The 25,756-nt window shown below is 40.2% G+C and overlaps 1 protein-coding gene across 2 annotated transcripts in view; it reads right to left on the reverse strand.

Moving 5' to 3' along the window:
- RSU1 (Ras suppressor protein 1) overlaps positions 1-25,756 on the reverse strand; it is a 158,836-nt gene that overhangs the window by 15,764 nt on the left and 117,316 nt on the right. Inside the window, exon 9 of one of the 2 annotated variants that reach the window (XM_075922461.2) lies at positions 21,051-25,496. The exons of the other annotated variant lie outside the window; for it this stretch is intronic. Coding sequence (XP_075778576.1) covers position 25,496 — 1 coding nt within the window. The 3' untranslated portion in view covers positions 21,051-25,495. Of the gene's footprint in view, positions 1-21,050; positions 25,497-25,756 lie in introns of those variants that run through there. 2 annotated transcript variants of the gene reach the window in all.

Genomic DNA, 25,756 nt, shown 5'->3' on the forward strand with positions numbered 1-25,756 from the left:
GCCAACGATTATGTTCTCTCCCCTCTCCCATAGTGTCTCAGTTGTGCTTGCACAGCAATTAAGAGGCAGGGTCAATGCTCTGACTGTTCCCCACCATCCTTACACACAAAAAACCCAACAATGACAAATAGTCTGGTAGCACTTTATAGACTAACAAAACACGTAGAGGGTATCATGAGCTTTCATGGGCACAGCCCACTTCTTCAGATGACCAGAGTTATGAGTTTACGATGTGTAGACTCAAAATAAATAGAGGGGAAGGGGAGGGGGAAAAAAAGGAAGGGGGGTTGGAGACAGAGAACCAGAGGGAATCAGTAAGTATCTGAAGATTGGGTAGTTAAAACAAAGCAGATAATAATCAAGGTCAATAGCTAATATCCTTCCTGACATGGGAGTTTACACAAAGAGCTGTTTGCACCTTCAATGGTTGTTAAATTGGTAGTGTCCTAACCAACTTTCATCACAACTGCGTCCATTAGCATGGGAATTGACTGATTATCTTCTTCACCCTGGCACTCTTTTTGCCCTGCAGCCTCCATTATCATCGAGCTAGGAGGGATGGCGGGGGGAGGGGGGGGGGGGGAGGAAGTGTGAAGAGGTGTTTGTGACCTACCTGGGGGGTCAAAATAGCACCTTTCCACCCCCTTGTGTGTGGGAAGAATAGAGGCCTGGGTCTGCCATAAGGTTTTAGACATAACATGCTTTAATATATTTCCATATTGTGCAAACTGTAGTAGAATATATGAAGCAGATGCTTGAGGAAACCCAAATACAGTAACCCATGTGTCATCAAGATGATCTTCTGAGGTTAAGGTTTTAGACAGTTTGTCCACTGTTTTGTTGAGTGGTAATGCTACTCTGCCCAGAGTGGCCGCTGAAAGGATGTCCACCATAAGGGTCAGACTGCTCCTGGACCTCCTCCACTTGGAGCCCCAGGTTAGCTGCCAATCTCCTAGGCAGATCCTGATGTCCCCTAGCATCCATTAATGGAAGTGGTGGGGCAGAGTCCGCTAAGGCCTCATCTGGTGAGGAGAACGATGATTCTCTAATCCCCATTTGCTCTTCCCCCAATTCTGCTACCTGTGTCACTACTGTCACTGGGGATGCCACCTGGCCTACCACTGACGGAGGCAGCAGTGCTCCAGCTACCCTCACAGGCAGTAAGAAGGAACTGAGGGGGCGAGGGACCAGCAGGGGTATATATGCACCAATGTGCCGGCACCACTCCAGGGGGCTCCCTGGCTGGCCCAACAGATACTGCTAAGGGAAAAAGCTCTGGAATCCGTGCACATGGCATACACACACCTAATTGGAATGGACATGAGCAAGCACTTGAAGAATGATGTCTTTAATAGAGCATCCTTTAAAGGAAGCAACTTCTTCACTGACAGTCATTCAGTAACAGAGAAAGCAGTTTCCCTGAAGATCTTCTTCATTCCTACAGTGTACCAGAGATAATTAAAGTAGCAGGTGATTTATTCCTTTGCTACCTTGTAGCTGAAATTTCTAAGCCTATTAATGATATTTTAAGTATCAGCAGTTATGGAACATGATTAATTCTAATAAAAATTGGTTAAACCAAAAATAGTAGAGTGACTAAAATTACACAAGATGCTATTTGTTGGATAGCGAATATTGTAATAACCTGCAAAAGGTGTACACGTCATGACCCAGTACTATAATTTGTACATGCATTGTCACAAACCACCACCACCTATTTCCCCTGACTGAAAACCACTTGCACTGCTTTATTGTGGGTAACTATGAAAGTCTTTGTACACAAAAAAGTCTCATATCTGTCACAGTGCAGCACTGTTTATTAGTAAAGTTGTCATTGACAAAGTATATTTTATTAAAATAGATGGGTTTAAGAGTAAAAAAAGTATGCAGAAAAATTCCAAGGAATATCTCTGTTTCACATATTTCTGACACCAGATTAACTAATCCAGTAAAAAGATCCTTGATATGCCATTTACTGATTGATGTGCACACAGAGCTGAGGCCCAAGCATGAAATTTTATTGCTGAAGACATTTTCATCCACAGCCAAATCACCAGGGAAACACTTTGTCAAACAACTTCATGCTGCATGGTGACTGTGTGATAATACTGGCAACTCAGTTTTTTCCCCCTCTTTTTTTCTCCCCCCGCAATTGCATCTACCTGTCTACCAGAAATATTGTAGAATAGCATTGCAATTCATGCAGCTGTCCATCCGAACACTCAAGAATAACTGAAATAGTTCACGTTTTATTTCAACAGTAAGTTAAAACATAAATGCTCAAATGTTGCATTTTATACAAATGATACAATATATTTTTGGCAGAGTTTAATACCAAACCCTTGGGCTATCAGATATTTGAGGGCTACAAATTGCTACTTGCTTACAAGAGCTCCGTCTTGGTGTTTGAATTTGGTCCCGGCTGAGAGAGAAGGTTGGTTGGATCTAAGAAAAGACGATGTACAACCCTTCTGTTTGCTAACACTGACAGCTTAGGGAATAATTTGAGTTTCCACTAAGGTACAATGCATTAATGACCACGTCTGCTATCCTTTCATTGCTCTTGCAATTATTGACAAATTTTAGTCCTGCTGATTGCCTTAAATCTTCTAATTATTTTCTGTGTTAATTATTTTCCTGATTTTTATTGCAGTGGCATTTGCTCTTAAAAGGTGGCCAATAATTTTTTCAGCAAATTCCCTAACCAGCAGCAATATGCGCTGCAGGGTCTCAAAGGCAAAGATGATTTACATAACAGAACAAATTTGAATATCCAAAATATGCAGATATGCACATAAAATAGGTAAGTACGCTTACAATTCCATTTTGATTTGGTAACACGTAAGCACACAAAACGTACTTTATGTTCTAGCAAGCTAACAAAGACTAGTTTGCAGGTCGGGGGGGGGGGGGGGATGGTGGTGGTGGTGATATCTGTTGACAGGTGCAAGAATACACTGGGAGGAAAAATCCCTTCCAAACCAGACACTGGACAGCAGGTGGCTGAGCCCTAGAACTGTGAGCTTTATGAACATAACACATAAAAAGGAAACAAGCCCCAAGGCTGTTGTGCTCTGTCCCATATCACCACAAACAATGCTGTCATATAGCTACTTTCAAATTTGTCAAGCTCTTTCAAAATTAATTGTTTTCCCCTACAACTCACATTGGGAAGCTGTTCCAGAACCTCACACTTCTAATGGTTAGAAGCTGTGTATTTTGTAGTCTATGTTTGTTCATGGATAATTTATACCCAGATATTCTTGTGCCAATACTGTCCTTTAGTGCCTTAAACAGTTCTTCAGTGTTCCTGGTATTTACCCCTAATGCATTTATAGCAAGCACTCATTCCCCTTCTCAGCCTCCTTTCTGTTACACTAAACAAGTCAAACTCTTCCAGTCCCCTCTCATAAGATTGGTCCTCCAGGCCTGTGATCATCCTAGTAGCTCTTCTTTGCACCAGTTCCAGTTTAAATTCATACTGCTTAAACATGGGCAACCGGAATCGTACACGATATTCCAAATGAGGCCTTAACAGTGCATTTTACGATAGCAGTAACACTTCTCTATCGGAACTACCTTGCCTAATACATCTTAGGGCTGCATTTGCCTTTTTCACAGCTGCACCATATTGGCGATATATAGTAATCCTGTGATTGACCTACAAATCCAAGTTTCTCTTCTGTCACTTCTCACTGGTATGTTGCTCGTGTCCATTCCATTTTAGGTGTGAGCACGATGCGCACAGTTATTGGAGATTTCTGCCTTAGAGGTATCCATAGGGTCAGCTGTAGTGCTTTAGTGCCACCCTCATGCATTGGTATATTAGGCGCTGCAGATCCTATGTCCTCTCAGTTCCTTCTTGCCAGCAACTCCAACAGAGGGATAGGACGATGGGTAATGTAATCAACACAAGCAGCACATCTCAAAGAAAAACAATTACAAAAAGGTATTTTTTTTCTTCAAGTGCTAGCTCATGTTGATTCTGTTCTAGGTGACTCACTGGCAGTATCCTTGGAGTTTGGCTCACAGTATAGTGGCTTGCAATATTGCTCTACTAAAGCTGGTATTGCCCCCAGCCTACTGAGTAAATGCATAATGAGATGTGAACCTTAAGTGGCTGCCTTACAGATATCCTGGGGCTAGGAAAGCTGAAGAGGCTTGCACTCTTCTTGAATGGGTGATTATGACTGCCAGAGGTAGCACTTTTGCCTGATTATAGCAGCAGCCAGTGCAAGTAGTGATCTAAGCATAAACTCAAATGGATGCTGGACGACCTTTCATACTGCTGGCACAATGACAAACAATTTTATCAACTTGTGGAATGGCTTCGGCTGTTCAATGTAGCTTTCTTTGTTCGTTAACCCTTTCCCCCCTTCTCCTTCCTCTCAACCTTTTGAGGAGGTTGTTCATCCAGGTGAGTCTCTCTAGAGACTTTTCCCTTCCAAAGTTTTTCCCCCTTTTCTTGGGATGCAAATTTTTTGGTAGCTGATATGAAAAAATTCCAAGCCTCCTCCACATTTAAGTCCTTGAGCTCTTCAGTACAGCTGACTACTTTAACTAATTCCCTTGCTTTCCCAAAGTCTGACCTTTTGAAATAAAAAAATCATAGTTGACAATATGATTGTTGATTAAAGTATTAGATTCTGTGATCAGCTTTTTTATCATGTCCCGACATTTCTAAAACTGTCTAAAACAGCATCACCTCTTGTTGGCTCATTGACTATTGATGAAGAAAACAGTAATCTGTCACATCTAGTGGGCCCTAAAAGAATTATACACATAAGTGGGCCCTAAAAGAATTAGTAGTATTTATTCCCCAATCTATATACTATACGTTGAAGACTCATTATGATAGTTCCCAAAAGTATGTCTCTCTCTAATAATCCTGAGATCACTATACCTATCCCAAGTCTGACGGTGACTCTACAGCAGACCCTCATACTATCCTGATAGAGCCTCATTGACAAAAATTCCCCAAAGAGATTTGCCCAGATTGTTTTGTCCCAACAATCACTTCATATTTCTGTATAGTTCTCTGCTTTGTTGATATACAATATCACACCAACACTTTTACCTTTATTCCTATTTCTCCTACCCAGCACATACCATTCAATGCCTGTTTTCCATTCATCAGTGTTATTCCTACAGTTTCTGGCTTGACTTCCTGCACACATTTTCCCAGTTGCTCCATTTTACTGCCCAGACTCCTCGCTTTGATGTACAAGAATTTCAGTTGCTTCCCTTGGACCTTTCCTCTGTGTCCTAGCTTGCAATGTTACTTTATTTTCATATAGCTGACTTTCCTGCCCATTTACTGATGTTAGGTATGGAGATTTAACAAGTCTCTCCTAACCTTCTCAGCTTAACCATGTAATCCAATAGTTCTAATGGAAGAAACCAACACAGAATTTCAGTACCAAATGGGATGGCTTTCCAGTTTAGGTTCAACCTTTGAAGTTCTAGTTCCCTCAATCAACCAGCAGCAGCAGCTGTCAATATCATTACCCTCACTACTATTATTTCAAAAAGCAGTTTAACATATTGAGCTAGCTGTAAGTAATTATCACAGCTGTAGTACATTAACAATGTAAACAATTCCTTTATTTTTAAAACCTATAAATCATGTGGAAATACCATAACATACTATGAAAGTTATTTAGAAGGGCTATCATCTTTATAATAGCTTCAAAAGTATTTTGATACTATTCTGTTATAAAAAGTCAAAGAAAACATTAACACCATGTGTTTTTTTGTCCCAGTGTGCACCTTAAAGACCATGTTACTGCTTCTTTGAATCAGCCTACACGGACTCTGAAGAGGGAAGACAGAACTTCACAAGAATTATGCAATTATACTTCCATTTTATGAAGCTCTTCAGAACAGGGCCAGCCTGAAGACTTTAGTTGGACGTTAGCTAATAAGAAACCTTTGGAGGTTTATAGCTGGTGCTAAAGTGTTTTTCATTTAAAATGTTTTAATCCTTTAAAATAAACAAATTACTATTCAATTTACAGAGTCTCTTTTTTATTATAATAAGGCTAGCATTAAGATGCATTTTAAAATAAAACAAAAATGAGACATGAGAGCTCCAAAAACTGAAGATGACAATGATGAAAATCCAAAAGAAAGAAATTAACAGGAATAGTAAATGCAACACCCCCATCGAGGCAGAAGAAGCATTAATGTAATTAAGCATTATACTTAGATGACTGCACAGACATTTTCAATCCTACTTCAACCCTGTTATTAAATGGTTGATACATTGCGGTTTCAGGCCGAACACCAGAAATAGTATGAAATTAGAACTCAGTACTTATTTATGAGATCGGTTTGAAAGCAATTCTTTCCAAGATTCCTCTGACTAAATCTAGTACAGAACAGAAATAACTCCATTGAGGTCATGCAAGTGTGACAGGAGAATCAGGTTCTAAATCTCCATTGTTCCCTACATAGACTCCAGGGAATAGGCTTTACTAGTGCAAACAGTCATAGTACAGTTGGAGCTATAACAATTTACCCCAGCTGAGGATCCTGCCCTGAAGGACAAGAGAAGATCAGATGCTGTTAAAGGTTAGTGAATCCACAGCATCAAAGTGTGTTATCTAATAAATTGGGGGGAGGAAACAGTGGTGATACAGCTCCTGATACCAACTAACTGGGACAATCACCAAGCAGTCACCTAAGAAGAATGGCTGTAACAGGAACTGGCATAGAAGAAACTGGGAAGCTCACAATTTTCTAATGATTCAAAAGTCAGCTAAAGCACAAAGTACATTTGATGATAATACAGGACAGGCGAAGGCATCAGAAAATTAGCTTAAACTACTATGGAATGTCTGCAATGAGATATAAACAAAAGCATCCCTGCCCCCTTTTCCTTATTCGATTGTCTCTCAGAGGTGAAACAGTGAATATCTTACTGACAGAAATAGCAATACATGTTTCCAATTTCCTTTTATGCTGGGGTGGGGAACCTTTTTTGAGTTGGGGGCTGCTGGCACCCCTCCTCCCCCCACACACACACAAAAAATATCAGTCGGGGGCCACACAGGTGAGAAATGAAAAAAAACCTCACTGTGGCCCCTGAATGAGGAGACACTTCCCACATTCCCCTCACACACCAGAGTCTGTAACTTTTATTTACATCTCTGATTTTGTTGTGATTGAATGTAGTGTTTGAAAATAAGCAGCTTTCCCACTTCCAGGTATAACTCCTTCCTAAGAATGGTTACCCCCAGCAGACATGTACTGTCATAAATATCTGCAACAGAAACCAGACACTGTCCCTCATAAATTTCCTTCTTCTCAGGAGAGTTCTCTAGCTTTTCTTCATCCAGAGGCCTGTTTTAAAATCCAACATTTCAGACCTAACCAGTATGAGGACTATTTTTTTTCCTCTGCAAGATATCACAGAATTCTTGTATTTCGGGTTCTTATCTGGTTCTCCAAAGTTTTCAGCCAGCACTTAAGATTGGAACAACTTTAATCAGAAGTCTATTATGTGAAATGTCTTCTCTTAGGTCCATCTCATTCATCTTTCCTGAAAATGGATCCAGTTTCCTCCTCCAAAGAGGTTATAGATTGCTGTAATTGATTTGGTCCCACAAGAACTAGTCCAAGCATTACAGCAGCCAGAGACTCCAAAGACCAGTTACAAAATCTAGTCCATCTCCCTGCCAATACAAAAATCTTCCCTATTGGACATTACTATATTTTGTTTTAAATATTTCAAGGTATGGTACTGTCAGCCACTTCCTTTGGAAAGTTATTCTGTGGTCTAATGTTTTCCTGTCAGAAGTTTATCCTGATACACTGGATTTAAATTGTTCCTTCCTAACATATCTGTTTGTAGCAGGCTTAGTAATTCCGCTACTGTAATGGAGTTCACACTCTTCAAATATCTGTAGACTGTTATGACCCCCTTTGTCATTGCTTAGCCAATCTATATGTTTCGATTTTTAAAATATTTCCTACATAAATCAATTCTCTAGCTCTTCTGATAAGTTCTGTAACTCTGCTCTGAATCTCCAGCTTCTGCTCTCATGTACACCATCACATCTGAACAGTTCATCTGAAAGAGACACTCTTTTTACATGAGGAAAATTATGTCATTAAATTATAGGTGAAGGGACCAGATTTGCAAAAGTGTCTTTCAAATCAAGGGACAAAGTGAAAAGAGCTGCTTTTTTGACACAGACATTTATAAAAGGTAGCTTCTTCTGCAAATTTTATATATCATATTTATAAACCATATTATTTTTACTAACAAATAATTTAATAAAAGTACAATATTAAGAGGATGCATTTTCTGACCTCTAGCCCTGTGGAATGTGCATTTTGTATTTCATACTGAGCGAATATTTAATCATATGTTGTTTCTTATAGTGACTGTAACAAAGGCAGTTTACAATATTTAAAACCACAAACAAAAAACTCCCACCCTATATTTCATATCGTTAATAAAAACTGGTGAAGAAACCTTTGACTTTATGCAATTTAAGAGAATACAAAATACATTTTTTGGTCAAGAGAATTCTTCAATTGAAAACCTCAGTATGATACATCATCCTACTACAATAAAAAGTGTCAGAAAAAGTTCTAATTTGAATTTGCTTTATGCCAATGTTCCACTCTATACAGGATCTACATATCCATATCTATTTCTCCAATAACTGTTCAATGGTAAAATAGCAAAGAATAATTATAATGAGATCAGGGTATACCTTAGTTACGTAATGCTGGTTTGTAAAAAGAAAAAATTTGCATCAATTAGCAAATTCATATTACAGGCAGTCCCCGGGTTACGTACAAGATAGGGACTATAGGTTTGTTCTTAAGTTGAATTTGTATGTAAGTTGGAACTAGCTCCAGATTCAGCTGCTGCCACTGAAACTGACCAGGGGCTGACTACAGGAAGCGGGAGGCAGAGTTGCTCTGCCCCCAGCTTCCTGGAATCAGCCTGATCAGTTTCAACAGTTGCTGAATCTGGAGCCTGGGACAGAACAGCTGGGACCAACCCACAGGACCAACCCAGCAGCACCCCAGCTGCTCTACCCGAGGCGTCCCGCAACAAAAGTCTGGTCTGCTGGGGGCGGAGGGGGGGCGCACTAGCTGCGCCCCCTCCCCCCCAGCACCCCAGGGAGACCCGAGCAAAGCCGCACAGGCGGAGGGACCCCGCCGCCCGTGTGGCTTTGCTCCTGTCTCCATGGTCTGCTGGGGGGGTCCAGCAAAGCTGCTGGACCCCCCCAGCAGACCAGGGAGACCGGAAGAAGCTTTTCTCGCCCCGGAGGACACGGGCGGCGACCCGCCGCCCATGAGCACCGGGGCAAGAAAAGCCCCGTTCGTAAGTGCGGATCCGACATAAGTCGGATCCGCGTAAGTCGGGGACTGCCTGTAGTTTATACAATAACAGGTCTAATGTAAAAATCACTCAGCTAAATGAAGCCTTCATTTTAATAAACCGAAATGTATAAACCTTGCTCTTTCAAAACTCAACTGTTATCTGATGATAGCAGTCACAGATATAAACAGTCTCACATATGGCACAGCAACACAGAGCTCCAATCTGAGGTATGTTGAATACTGGGAATGATAAGTCCCACAATCCCAACAGTCTGAATCAAAGGAGATACATCTGGCAAAACACAAATATGGTGACTCACTGAGAGGATAAGAAGATATACTTTCTTATTGAATATGGAAGCGTGATGATGGATACCCTTAAGAATGATGGATATGCTTCAGCTAGAGTGAGAATTTTTGCTAGACATAAGAATATCAGAGATAGAATATCTGAAAGCTGTAAATATTTTTGAGACCTATAAAAGGCATTCACTGTATCACTTAACTCAGGCAAAGGTAAGAAAACAATTTGTTGTCTTTTAAAATAAGAAAAATCCAGTTATCCAAAATGTACTTTGTCAACTCCCCGACATTAGAATTCTGAAGCAGTATGTTTAACAATGGCCTTCTGTCCTTTTGCCTCGCCGCTCTGCTCCTTTCCTAAAATGCATGAACACATTTTACAAATGGTTTGGGTTCTATAATATACTTTCTACAGACACACAAAGAATAATATATGAACCAGGAAAGTAAAATACCATTGCCACATAAGTCTGGATACAACTCAGCAATTACTTTCAGTGTTCCTGTTTTTAAAGTCTAGAATAGCAAATCACATCAGAATGTTACTCTACAGATCTGAGGGAAACAACTTGGAGATACATTTGTCACTGAACTGATGTCAGGTTTCCTTTAGGGGAGCTGTTTTAAGTCATCAATAGCCAAGATGAAGTTATGAAGACAGAAAAGAATATTTGCTCCATGTTTTAGTTTATGTTGGAGAAGGAAGGCAGGAAAGGCAGAATGAAAGGAGGGCAAGAGGCTCCTCCAAAAGTACAGAAACCATCAAAGGAGGAATGTTTTTTCAAGCACAAAACACTAAGTCAGAATTTTCCAAAGGTATACTTAAGTAAAATCCAGTGCAGGACTTGATGTACCAAATTAAGCATCAATCCTGTAAATATGAATGCACACAAGTAACTTTATATACTCTAAGCCTTACAGCGCACAAGGTTGCTATGTATATAAACATTTGCATACGTGGAGCTTTTACAATTACTGATATCTCTGCAACAGTCGATTGTTCTTTATTAACTACAGATCTAAATATATTAGTAGGAAATTTTTCGGTATTTTTGTTTCAACAACCTGGCAGCCCTATCTGCAGGCCACGTGTTGAGCCCCACATAAACCCAAACCACACCGTGGACCACAAACAAACAGGGTTGAGTAGCCCTGGTTTAGATAGCCAGGAAAACTGGGTTAGCTGAAGAGTTGTCACCTACATCATGATTTCATTGCTAGAGGTTTCTGATTCCCTTGTCAGCCCAAAGAGGTAATCATTTCTCAGAGGAGACTAGCTCCTCCCTTTTATAACCCTCCAGTCTGGTAGGAATTACTGCTTATCCAGCTCGAGAGAAGAGAAGCAACCAGTATGTAGAAGCCAGATGAGGCAGAGAACCCAGCCTACCTTAACAGATGTGCCCATCCCTATCAAGAGAAGGGGCAGACAGTGAGGGCATTGTATGTGCACTGTTGATTATTTTCAAAAGGATCTGTACTCTCCATCTTTTAAGTAACAAAGAAATAGCATTAGAGCTTGTGCTGTGGGAGGTGTGTGTGTCGTCTGTGTTTTTCAATAGCACATAGCTCCTGAGAGAGGCAAATGGTAACCCAGGAGGCTCACCCCTCTGGGTGTGTTTAAATAATGTAGGAAGGTGTGTTTAAGTGTTGGCAGAGGCCAAAGAGTCAGCGCCAAACCAAGGAGCGAGACAGTCAGACAATGGGTGCCAGCTCTCAGGACAGGGTGCAAACAGAGGTTTTGAGAGTTACCCCAAAGATTGGGATAATAACTGAGCACTGTTGAAACTCCAAAGACTTAAAGCAACGAAGCAACCGGTGACTGAGTTTCCTACCAGCCATCTAGTGAATGGCTGAGAAGGGGTGCTTACCTGGGAGCTATGACGCATTCCTTAGTGCCCATGATAGATGATAAAAGTCAACCATTTTTCTATATACCTGTTCCAAAATGGTTATATTTTCTTTTTTTAAACAATGGAGAAAAAAGTTTACTGCTTTCCCCCTCTATATTGTAAAGAAAGTTAAACAGACTTTCTTCAATCTTTATGCATAATCCATTCAATCCAAATATGGAAAATTTAGTCTTAATTATGAATTTTTTGAAAAATTATGGGATTATAGTGTGTTGTATCATGCAAGCAAAGTAGTAACAAACTTCAATGGGCCTTTATATACCCAAAGGTGAAACCTCTTTACAAAGCTGCTGCTGCTCCCCCCTGTAGCTCTCACTAAGCCCTGGCCCGTCTCCTGCGCCTCCTTTCTGTTTCCTGGGCTTCCAGATTCTCCCAGTTCTATTAATTACAAGCAGCATCTAAAACACCACATAGTGGACTCTACAAATATGACCAATGTTAATGACTAATCTTAAATATCTTTTATAGGCATAATTAGTTTTCTAATCTGCAATTCATTTCTCCTAGAATGGATCCAAGAATTGAAGTAATAATTCATGGATTTTTCTATCCAACCCCATTCCTGCTGCATGAAGGAGAGTTGCCTCTTGTATTTTTGGTGAAATCAAAAACCTTTTAAATCACAACCTCCCAACTGGAGTGCTCAACACACTGACCTTTACCTATGATTAGAGCTAGTCCTTTGTTTCAAAATACAAATGTTACTCCCCAGATCACTAAATGCCACTTCTTCCCCCTTTACTTCTTCCCCATACACTGTACTCTCGTGTATATCAGGGCAGGGGAAAAGGGAGTTAACATCAAAAAGGGCGGGGGAAAAGGGAAGATACGGGAACTCAGCCAATGTGTTGTTAGGAACAAAATTAATAGAGGAAATAAAGGATATGAAGAGCAGGGATGAAAGGGCTAACTGGTTACCTGGTAAGCACCATCTTACTGGCATGCTTACCAGGGTAACCAGTTAACCTGCCCCAGCCCCAGAAGGAAAAGCCTCTCTGCTTATGGTGTGCCACAGGCCAGGGGCTGATCCAGCCCAGCTGGACCCACCGCACCCTCCAACTCAGCCTGAGCAACCCACCTGTGCCCTTTTGCTGCAGACCTCTCAGTCTGGCCTGGGCCATGCAGCTCCATGCTGTGGTAGGTCCTCCTGCTCAGCCTGGTGCAAGCAGCCCACCACTCACGCTGAGGGCAGGGTTCTGCTCCAGCCCAGCTGGGGCCAGGGGCTGCTCCAGCAATTCCACCACCCGCAGTGCAATGCAGCAGGCTTATTAAATATATATTTAACCAGTTAATATTTTAAATGGGATTTTACATTGCTAATGAAGAGGAGAAATTCTTTATCTGTCTATACATTATAACGCTAGGAGCCCTGGTAACAAATAAGAACTGGTCATTTATGAGTATAAATTCAGTCTAGTTGATACTACTGAAAGCTGGAGGGATGATTTGCACGATTGGAATGTTAAAATCAATGGTTATAAACCATTTAGGAAGGGCTGAGTAGGCAAAAGGGGAGAGGCAGTGGCACTATATTAAAAAAAGCATTATCTATTTCTGAGTCACTGGTAATTCAAAAGAAAATGATCTTGAATGCATATGGGTCAATGTCCTGATAAAGCACAAGATGGTGGATTAGTAGATGTCTGTGACAGACCATCAGATCACAGTAGGGAAAATGATGACCACTACATCATACACCTATCTATAACGTGCAGAACAAAGAGATGTATGCTTGTGGCAGACTTCAATTAGAGTGTCATATGCTGAGGTCTCATGGTGTCAATACTAAAACACCCTTGGAATTTCTAAACACAGATGACACTTTCCTAACTCAAAAAGAGTCACACACACACACACACACACACACACACACTCTGTAGTAGGCTGTGTCCGTATTCTGTAGTAGGCTGTGTCTTAACGGATAAAGTAGAATGGATGGCAACATTAAAAATTAATGGTAGCTTAGGTAAAAACAATCATGACTTTATAAGTGTTATGTGCAAAAATAATAGTGCAGACTAGTAACGAGGTGCTTTAATAGGGCCAGTTTCACAAAGCTGAAAACAGTTATCGGCCAATAACTACAGGTAGTCCCCGAGTTACGCGGATCTGACTTATGTCGGATCCGCAGATACGAACGGAGATTTTCTCGCCCCGGAGGACTGCAGCGGCAGGACGCCTGGTCCCGCCGCCCGCCTCCTCCGGGGCGAGAAAAGCTGCTCCCCGTCTCCCTGGTCTGCTGCGGGAGCTGATCTGGAAGTGCCGCTGGTCCGGCCCCGGGTCCTGCGCCTATTTGCTCCGCGTCTCTCTGGTCTGCAGACCAGGGAGACGCTGAGCAAAGCCGCGCAGGACCCGGCCGGACCTGCGGCGCTTCCAGCTGATCTGGAAGCGGCCGCGGGTCCTCCGCCGCTTTGCTCAGCGTTTCCCTGGTCTGCAGACCAGGGAGACGCTGAGCAAAGAGGCGCAGGACCTGGGCCGGACCGCAGTGCTTCCAGCTGATCTGGAAGCGCGGCGGGTCCGGCCCGGGTCCTCCGCCGCTTTGCTCCGCATCTCTCTGGTCTGCTGGGGGGGACGCAGCTAGTGCCCCCCTCAGCAGACCAGGGAGATGTGGAGCAAAGCCCAGGGCCTGTGGTAGAGCAGGTGGGGCGCTGCCGGTGGGTCCCGCAGCACCGCTCCTTGGCGCTACCGGACCAACCCGGCAGTGGCTGAATCAGGACGCCTGGGGCAGAACAGCTGGGGTGCTGCTGGGTTGGTCCAGTAGTGCCAAGGAGCGGCCGCGCTACTGGACCAACCCAGCAGCACCCCAGCTGCTCTGCCCCAGGCGTCCCCAAGTTAGCCGCTGCTGAAACTGACCAGTGGCTGACTACAGGAAGCCCGAGGCAGAGTTGTTCTGCTCCGGGCTTCCTGGAATCAGCTGCTGATCAGTTTCCGCAGCAGCTGACTTGGGGACGCCTGGGGTTCTTAAGTTGAATCTGTATGTAAGTCACAACTGGTGTCCAGATTCAGCGGCTGAATCTGGATGCCAGTTCCGACTTACATACAGATTCAACTTAAGAACAAACCTACAGTCCCTATCTTGTACGTAACCCGGGGACTGCCTGTATTGCCAGGAAGAATGCACTGAGAAAAAGGTAATTATAATTGGGACTCTGAGAACACCTTGCTAGATACTTAAAAAAACCAAACACAACCCCTCCCCCCACAGTCCCACAGAAAGCTGTACCGTTTTTTAAAAAGAGGGAATGGAAGGTATATATAACATGGCAGAATGGTGGCACTGAAAGTAATAAATATAACACAGAAGTTAGAAAACATAGAACATTCATAAGGCAAGCATAAGGAGAAATCTATAACCAGCAGTATTAAGGACAATAAGCCATATAAAAATATTTTAGGAACAGAAAGAATCCTGATAATGGTGGTCTTTTTCTAGATGCAAATGATAGAATTATTAATAATAATAAGTCACAAACTTTATAAGTGTTCAATAAATATTTCTGTTCCAGAAGGAGGGACAAATGAAATCGACTCACTGATGGTAATTAATGTTCTTTCCATTCCACTTGTATCTTAGGCAGATGAGATTTAAAAAAAAAAAAAAAAAAAAAATCTATCTACTAAAGCAAAACAAAAAAAAACCCAGCAGGTCCAGATAAATTGCATCCAAGAACTGACTGAGGAGCTCACTCAACCATTAATGCTGATTTTCAAGAAGTCTTGGAGAAGTGGGAAAGTTCCAAAAGATATGAAGAAAGCTAATGTACTAGTATTTTAGAAGTGTTCATGGAATGTTCCAGGCCAGACACTGACCCTAGGCACGTTAATGGAGTGGCTGATCTTGGACTCAGTTAATAAAGAATTAGTGGAACATAATCTAATCAATTAAACCAACATAACTTAATGGAAAATAGATCCTGCCAAGTTAATTTATCATTTTTTTAGACAAGATTACTAGCTTGATTGATTAAAGGTAATACTAGCATTGACATAACAGTTAGACTTTTGTAAGATATTGTGTGGTTCCAAGTTAAATATTTTGATTAAAAAACTAGAATGATATAAAATGAACATAGCAGATATTAAATTAAAAACTAGCTGATGGGTCTCAAAATGAAAATGCCATCTTTCAGGGGGTGGGTCTTGGCCCTCTGCTGTTTAACATTTTTATGACCTTGAAGAAAATGACCTTGAAGAAAACAAACCAATCACTGATAAATTTACAGTGACACAAAGACTGGGAGAGGAGAAAATAATGAGGACAGGTTACTGATTTAGAGTGATTTGTATCACTTGGTAAACTAGGCCCAAGCAAACAATATGCATTTTAATATACCCCTAACGTCAAGGCATATTTCTAGGAACAAATAATGTAGGCCATACTTAATGAATAGGGACTCCATCCTGGGAAGCAGTGACCCTGAAAATATTGTGAGCAGTGGTAGATAATCAGTTGAGCATGAACTTCCAAAGCAATTCTGTGGCCAAGCGTGCCAATACCATCTTGGAGATGTATACACTGGAGCATCCTGAATAGCAGTAGATATGTAATTTTACTTCAATATCTCGCACCACTGCAACTACTTCTGGAATACTGTGTCCAGTTCTGGTGCCCACAATTAAAAAAGGAAGTTGAAATTGAAGTGACTATCAAAAGATGACTGCATTCAGCTACCGTTAAAAATGTCAGGAACAAAGTGATTTTTACAGGCCACAACAGGATTTTTTACCTAATGTACAATTTATTACAAATATAAAATGGGAAGTGAAAATTAATTTGATAATTTAGCCAATTTAAATGAAGATTTTTTACATAAATTAAATCGAATATTTAAAATGTTTAATCTGAAAAGTTATTTCTTTACTACAAAAAAACCCTGAAAAATAACCACATCCTATAAATTTCAATAATTCTAATAAACTATTAAATATCTGAGATATTAGTCAAAAGTGTATTTCTGACTGCATTTACACAACTTAACCTTCAACCTCAAGTCTAATAATCCAAATAACTGACGGATCGGTAAACAGTACAGAGCATACCACTTCTTATTGCTTAATAATTTGTGTACACAGATATGTTATACGATTATTTATTTTGGAAATTTTGCATATAAGGATTATTCTTAGCAATAGAAAATTTACTGTGTTGGAATGTAAAATTCCAAACATCTCATTTTTAAGCCTGTATTTTATTCCTTACTTGAGCATAAGCAGATAAATTCTCAGTGTCACTACTGCTGAGTTTTCCTTCTATTTTTATTTTCTACTGACAGAATATTCAAAGCTGACAAATGTTGTTGAACAGACATCGTTATTAAAAGCTTCAATTTACAGCAAATACTGACAGTTTGCTTTTGCTGCTCATAAACCAAAATCTAGGAGGTGTAAATACACAGGAAAGGTGGCAGCAAAACACTTAGATAGTTCTTTATGCAGTTCTGCTGAGTAATGTTGATAAAGAGTAACACTCTCTCTAATGTGTATCCAACACCTTAACAGCTTATTTCTTATCGCAGATCTTTTAAAATATAGTTTACATAAACACACACACAAAAACAAAACAAAACATGCCCACATGCTCCAACAGCTACCATAAACCTAAGTGAATGGAAACACAAAAAAGGACACAGGATGTGAGTACTAGAGATAAAATAGACATTAAATGTGCTGTAGCTCTTTGAATTTTTGGCTCTGCAGTAGAATACTAGTACTTACTTTATCACCCAGTAATGTTGCTATATAATGTAATGTGATTTATTTACTTCTACCTTCTCACTCTCTGTATTCTTTAGTCATTAAAAATATTATGTGCCTGCCAAAACAGAGATAAATGTAAGTGCAACAATGATTATTAAAGTTATCCAACAAAAGATTGAAATTCATCTGTGCAATTATAATACCAAATAATTTTATTTTAAATCACTCCTGTAACGTGCAAGGTTTATTTTAGGACCTGTTTATGATATCATGAGCTGACCCACACGTGAACTGATCATTGGCCTAGGCCAACACAGAACGCAACACTGGGAGCTAGCATTCCCAAAACAAAGCGAAAAAGAATCCATCTCTGTTAATAGATGTCTAATTGCTAATTCTGCATGCAGTGGTCTGGGTTAAGTGACTGTTTGTGACAATGTATTATTTTATGATCACTACTTCAACAAAATTATGATAAATTCTGGGCAAAGCGTTCCTTGTGAGGTATCACTGGAAAAGTTAGTCTGTGGACCATTACTGTCCTGTGCATCACCGTATATGAAGCTATGACTATGAGATTTTGATGTATGTTTGTTACTGAAACTGTGGGAAACAGTCACAGACCAGCTTGACAGTGGCAATACAGGGGTTACCAACACCCACTGGGGATTATGCGACCATCACTGGTCACTCACCTGCAAGAGACTTGTAAATAAAAGATTTACAATTCACACGAAAGACAGTTGCTTGAGCACCTACACTATGGGACTTCCTAATTCTCATAAAAAGCAAGAATCTTTCCAATTCCTGGAGGAGATCTTAAAACAAGAGAAATTGACATCACCACTTCACCTTTCCTTCCTCATTTACACTAAAAGCAACAAGTCTGTTTGGAAGATAAAGCAACATTTGAACTGGGGGGAGTGGAAAAACTTTCTAGTCAGTACAGACTGCTGTATTTTTCAGGTAAGAGAAATCTTTTTCCAATTTGACATTGCCTGATAAAATTACAGTCCAGTTCCTAGATGTTATCTTTTATTTTTTTTGTAACCAAATCTGATGTATGATTATTCTATATACAATCACTTAAAATATATCTTTCTTTAGTCAAACTTATTCAAATGTTTTATCTGAGCCAGTTAAGATTTTGATTGAAGTTTAGAAATCTACTCAGGATACAAAGCCTGGTGCAAATGGCATGATGAACTAATGAATGAACTTACTGTGATCAAAGGGGTCACAATTTTGAGGTGCAAAGCTGGCACTTGGGCAATCTGTGGGTGTCTCACTGTATATAGTTCATGACAGACTGAAGAGCCTTCATGTAACTGTAGCCTTGCCTTCCCATGCTAATGGCTGTGTAAGAGCAAAACCCGAAGGGACTGCTTATCACTAGCAGAGTGGTGCGAGAAGTATCCTGGGCTAAAGTGTTAATGGAGCACAGCAATTCCACAATCCCGGTTGTACCTCAGGGCTTGTCACACTGGTATGAAGGGACAGGCAAGGGTGTAATGGATGAACAAGTGGTCAGATATGGTTGACAGCAAAGGTACAAAAAGTCACAGGAAATGAGGCAGAGAAAATTCTCCAACCAGAAAGTGCACCTGGTCAGCCATAGACAGGGAGAGCTACACCCAGAAAAAGCTGATTCTGGCAAAAAGGAAACATTTTTATGAGCAACTCTGTCTGTTCATCGCTTCTCCACCAACATTATGCTCTCTCATATCTAGAAGAAAATAGGAATACAAAAAAAGTCTGATTCTGGGATATGCAAGGATCAACTTCAAGTCTTCCCCATTAGTTTAATATTTCTTCTGCCATATGCACTAATGTAACCATCCTATTTAAAAAGTAGAAGAGGAATATGATGAATTGGACAGGGGAAGAAAAACTGGCCTCCACAAGCTGAATTACTAATGTAGCTTGTCCCTACTGTACATCACTCCTCTTTACCTCCTTTTGCCTCATCCAGAAGTAAATTACATTATGCACATGTTGCCAGGCAGTAACAAGGCGGGTGTTCTCTCCTCTACAGACTCATTTAAGGTGTGTCTACACTGTAGTAAAAGAACTGTACCCTGGTCATGGCTGGCCAAAGTGAGATGACTTGTGCTGCAGGGCTATAACACTGCAGCATAGAGCATTCAACTCCAGATGGAGCCTAGACAATCTAGACTCTTATTTTTAGCCCAACAGCCTGAGCACTGTGAACCTGACTCAGCTGACCTGGGCTCTGAGACTCAGTGCTGCAAGTTTTTAAAATCAGTGTGTAAGATACACCCTTGAAGCCTGCTCATGCTCCTTTGGCAGTTGCATAAAAAGAAGATTCAACTTGCAGCACCAGAGGGGAGTATGATGAGATTTCCAGGTAACTATATTTCAGAGATCTTAAATTAAGGATTTGGACACCTTACAACAAATCATCTCAAACAGAATGTCATAAAAATGCCATTGTCCAGTCCTGACAGTTTTCTTTACACAAACCCTGATGCAATAAGTAGAGATCTTGGAAGGATTCTCATACACCCTTTGGCCATAGTGAAGACCAGGTTTGACAAATATGTCTTTGTTCTATCCTAGGGGGTGGCCAAATTGTGGCTTGAGAGCCACATGTGGCTGCTTTACCATTAAATGTGGCTTGCAGAGCCTCCCCTCCCACCCCCAACCAATATCCTCTCATTCTCCACATACCGGACTAGGAGAGAGCCAATGATCTCTGGCTTGCAGAAGGGTGGTAGAGTAAGGACTTCTCCCCAGTGGAGTGGGGGTTCTTGGGGCTTCTCTCCAGCTCAGTGCATATATTGTGGTTCAGGGCTTCAGTAGGAGTGAGGCTGAAGCCCAGGCAGTTGTGCCAATGGGGCTGAAGCCCTGAGCCCCAGTAGGCACACCTCAGCTTTCGAACTTCTGAAGATTCTTATATGCTACCTGGAAGAGCAGTACCTTTTGCCACTCCAGCTCCACCCTAATAATGATGTGCAAATACCTTCAGCAGATGTAGCTGCTTCTCTGAGGAGGAGCCTGGGTGGTTGTTATTTATATCATAATAGCATCCTAAATTAAGAACCAGGGAAAACTGCAGTAGGCACAGTATTGACAAGACACAAGACAGTTGCTCTCCCAAACAGCTTACAATCTAGGCATGTAAAAGGCTAATCACAGACTTGTTAATGTGAATAGAGGGGAAATCTTAAACTTGGTATAAAATTTGAAGGTAAATATACCCCCTCATCTGGAAACTCAAACTGGAGCAATTTATGTCTAAATCCTGCCACTTGTTCCTCAACCATATCTCTAAGAACTGATCTTTTCTCTGTCCAGACAGCAAAATCCATCAGCTGTTCCTTATCTCCTGCCTTGATTACAGCACCTCCTCTTTGACAAACACATTACAGTCCATACAAAATGCATCTGCCAAGATCCTATTCCTTGCCCCCAGATCTGATTAGGTCACCTCTATTAGCTCTTCCTCATCCACAGTGTTAAGATCATGTTTCTAGTCACCTCTTTCCACATCCTCTAAAAGCTTTACCTCAGCCTATTTACCTAATCTTCCCTCTTTTCAGTTAACTTTACCTTCCATTCCATCAGTGGCACCAGCTCTATTTCCCCATTTCTCTGCAGCCTACAGAGCAGTCTCTGTATTTCCACTCTGGCCCATGCACAGATGGCCCTTTTCTCAGTGAGTATGCTAAGCTATTGCCTTCTGGTCACTTATTCTGTGAAGCCTATCATCTGGCTAGCTTCATATAATCACTAGGTAGACAGGTGGGAAGAGTTTCTCTCTCTCTCTCTTTCTTTTTCTTTTCTTTTTTTTTTTTGTCATTCATACTGACTTCCTTGGAAGAGGAACTTTATTTTAGATTTGGAGATCATCCAGCTAATTGTAGATACTACCACAAAGCTAAATAATAAATAATCAAAACAGCAATAAGCACAACATATTTCAGGCGTTGTTGTCTTCAAAGATTTCACATTCCAAAAGGTTCAGCCAATTAATGCAAGAAATCAATGTACCCAGTAATTGCTTTTAGAGCTGGTTGGTTGACTCCCTTCTAAAATCATGGTTATATTCCCACCAGCTGAGTAAGAAGCCATGTGACAGGGCTCATCTGCATGATCTTAGAACACAAAAACACAAACTAAAATGATTTGCATGACACCTCAGTCTGATTTGTAAGGCCCACATCATGGTTTTTTAAATTGATATGCAAGTGTAAAAAAAAAAAATCCATCTTTCAATGCACTGAAAGAACAGGCTGATTTTGTTTATTTAAACAAAAACTGTCTTTTTAGTAAAAACACCTTCTGAATTTCTTGCACCACTTAGTCAACAAAATTAGCAATGAGTAGAAAGCAAAAAGTGAGATGGTTTAGTTACTGTCAGTAACACATTTCAGAGGTCTGTAACAAATAGCATCAGCAAATGATTAATATTCAATGTCTAAAAGCCTAGCTTCCTTAGTGTGAAAATATGTAAATGTTACATAGCTACACTTTCCAAACTGGCTCTACTTTCACTCAGATTTTTCTGTCAATATAACAAGCTAAAAACAAAATATGAATGACATGTGCACAGACTTAGCTGATTGAGAACACAGAATCCAACAGTAACCATATTAATCTCTTCTCTCAAAAAGGATGTGTGACTTCCAGGCAGAAATATTGATTTTGACCTAGTCTACTGCAAGCGGATTGCTAATCAGTGTTCAAAATCTATGCTGAGTGTTTTCCTCCAAAATGGTAACCTTTAGTATTTACTTTTTGCTTGTTAGGAAACCTACAATTTTTTGCTTTAACCACTAACTTTATTAAAATTCTGTGCTACTTTCTGCAAAGTTTGACAGTCTTATGATAAACACTTCATTTGTGAATAACAATATACATTATTGAAGACTAAGCACTTAGAAAGCTGCTCAAGTTTATATAACTACAAAATGGAAAGCTGAGAAACAGAAATGATGCTAACAACAATATGTTGGCTTGGATATTTTTTTAAATAAAAACTGCCGTTTGTCAGTCATGCTTAAACAGAAATTTGAGTTTTATGCACCAGTACTGGTAATTCAGATTTATCTGTTCATGTTTGCTATCCTTCTTAACGTTACAGGGACACTATCAAACTGAAATTAGCCAATATCAACAATAATAATTTTAATTAAAAGTAGATTCAAGTACTATGGCTATGCAGGTCTTTCTGCCAGATTTTGGGTCCCCTCTCCCCACTAACCTGTGAAAAATCAACACAAAGAACAAGAGAAAGTTTCTGAACAATTCTACACAAAATGCTGCCAAATGAAGAACGTAAACACACCAATAATCACCTATATTCACTTCCAGTTAGTGGTAGCAATCTGGGTGGAGTAAAATCACTTTGGTTTAAATCACTCATGATTTAAATTGGCAAGCAAGACACCTTGATTTAAAAGGTTAACCTTGTTTTGCATTTGTATTTTTAAGCTATGTTCCTAATGAATGATGGATGACACTCATTGGTTGGTAACCATTAAAACATGTCAAAATATGCAACTAAATATACTATTTAAACTACATTTGGTACTTCTGGCTAACCAGGACACCCTTCCTATATCTATACATGTCTATTTTAATACTCATAAAAATTACAAAATTAACAAAATTAAATGCAACTTGTAATGGAATAAATGTAACTGTTAGAAAACACTGAATTACATAAATTATTTATCAGATGAGGATTTTTTTTTTGCTTGTGATTAGTGTCAAGATGCACTTGGACAGAAATTGGAATTTAATTAAAAACACACAAGAACAGATTTTTTTTTTAGTTAAGTAAAACTTCCTTACATGCAATGGATACAGGGAAATAAGTTAATCAAAACATGTTTTGAATTTAAAACAAAAACTGAGTTTAGTAAATAATATCCATAATTAGTGAGTTTAGCTGCTTGTTTTTAATCAACACATTATTCTGAATAGACTTCTCACACCTCATTTTCATTCATCGATTGGAAGAGGTAAACAAGCTTTCCTGTTTTTTCAGCTTTCAACTGGTTTCCCAACAATGAGTTAGCTAGGAACTGGACTAGGATAAACTAAAAAAAATTTTTTTCCCCGCTATTTCTGCAGAAAAGGCTACTGCTTATCAAAGCTGGTTCAACCAACTCTAGTGCTTTGCCAGTGACTTCCACTAGTTCACTGGCTTAACTTTCTTTCAAATGTTGACAGCAAATATCTACTGCTTAACATTTTAAATTAATATAAATTACTTTAACAGTATAGTAAATTTAAGATTTAACCCAGGCTATCAATTTTAGAAATAAATTAATCAAATGTAAGTGATTTTTATCTTCCTTGGTAACAATAGAAGATAATGTTTTCTCATAGAAGTGTGATTTTGAATTAGGAGGAGTTCTTTAATCAAAGAATCTGTGGCCTGATGCCCACGTTAGCTTTGCATATGCTGGTCATCATTGCATTCTCTGTTGATTCAAATTACAGTCCTACCATGGCTACTAGACAACTGGGGCTTGGGAGTTGTTCAGCCTCAAATGAATGGAGAAAAGACATTTTTAACTTGATGAACTGATGTACTTGAGCCCACTATTTTTTTTAAATTCCTCAATATCAAATGGTTGTTTAAAAGCCTCTGCCAGAGTTTAGGGGAGCAGCTGCCTAAACTTAGTGGGGCATACAGTGGGGTTTTCACTCATTAAAATGAGCCTTTATGAATTAAAGGAAAAATGCCAAGTATTTGTTTTCTGGCCATATTAGGAGAAAAGGTACAAGAGGCAATTTACTAGTCCATAATACCATATATAATGATTACATTAGAATATTCTTTATTATCCGAGAAATCTTTATTGATCTGAGAAATCTGAGTTCATAATTTTCATTTACTCCCAGAGTAGATTCACATGAAAGCAAAAAGTACAATATTGCACTATTGTAGCCTATCGGCTACTATTTACATAAGAACTCATTATTGGCAATCCTTTCAGACGGAGGATGATTTATTTCACAAAATTTATTTAGCATGGGTCTTTTGGTGACTGAGAAGTCCAATTTTTGAGCCAGACACTTTTGAAAACATCATGGGTGGTGTTGGAAGATAGGGTTGGACCACAATTGCTGCATAGTTGTCTTTCCTTTCTTTTCTGGCATTTTTCTGCAACCAGGACAAGGTGGTTTCCTCAAAAGTGGACATTGCCACTTTGACAAATCTTTGCCAGTTATTTCTGTCTGGGTTTGGTGTGTCTCAGTGTATGTCAGCGCTACATCTCTTCATTTTTATCTTGAAGAGGTCTTTAAAGTGTTTCTTTTGGCCTTCCCATTTCCATATGTCTTTGGTGAGTTGGCCTTACAGCAGCTGTTTTGGTAAGCATATATCTGGCCTGTGCACATAGTGCCTGCCCCACCTCAGCTGATGCTGGATAATCAGGGTCTCGATACTGGCCTCTGTAACGACATTGACATTAGTGTGACGATCTTCCCAATTCATGTTGAGGATCTTCCAAAGGAAGAGCTGGTGTTCCAGGTTTTTCAGGTGTTTTCTATACGTCACCCAAGTTTTAGGGCCATAGAGAAGAAATGAGATTATCACCGCAGTATAATGTAAAAGTCAAGTGTGTTTTCTGATGTTGTGATTGCTGAATACTCAGGGAGATAGTCTGCCAAAGGCAAGGCTGGCATGGCAGATACTGTGCTTAATCTTGACTTATGTGTCTCCTCTATGTGATATGGCTGCCAAGACAGGCAAAGTATGCTACATTTTCCAGTTCTTCTTTGTAACTTAAGATCTTCCTTGGTAGGTCTGATGGATTGACCAGAGACTGGCTGGTGGAGAACTTTTGTTCTGATAATGAGCTAGCGCTAGGCAGTTTGGGCTAGTGACACTATCACTCTGGGAAAACACAGAAAAGGGACTGGAAAGTTCTTCAGAACAAAGATTATACCAAAGCTCTCTCAAGGAAGGGAAGAGGCAAGGTAGTTCGCCCTCCAGAAGAGCAAAGAGAGGGTTCAGTTCCCCAGACTGGCACTTTAAAATTATTCTGCATCTCCAGTGGAGCCTTGATGCCAGCAATCTCCAGCCAATTACAGCTCAAACATGAGGAAGTTTCAGTGCACCAAGTAGATTAGTGAAGATGTTAATATGGTCAATATTAACTGGTGTGCATATAAGCCTACAAGGGACAAGAAGTGGACTCCCCTGGCCCTAAACCAGTCCACCTGTCCTCATGCATTGATCCTGACCCCATGTAGGTACTTCTGTAGTGTGGAAGAAAAAAAGAAGAAGAAATGATAAGTTAGTAGCAGGTTTCTCCAGTTACAAAATCCCCCCCAAATCCATAAATGGATTCTCTGGGCTGGCAGAGGGAATAAATATGGCTGTACAGAGCAGGCCCAGCCAAAGAGTTTGTAGGGCCCAAGGTGGCATGTTGTGGTTGGCTGCACTGTGTGGCTGGAGAGCTCCCAGCCAGGGCAGCAAGCGAGTAGCCGAGTGGGTGGGTGCTGGGCAGTGTGGGGAT

This window comes from Pelodiscus sinensis, chromosome 2 (genome assembly GCF_052426305.1).
Source record: "Pelodiscus sinensis isolate ZL-2025 chromosome 2, ASM5242630v1, whole genome shotgun sequence".
Classification (NCBI taxonomy): domain Eukaryota; kingdom Metazoa; phylum Chordata; order Testudines; family Trionychidae; genus Pelodiscus; species Pelodiscus sinensis.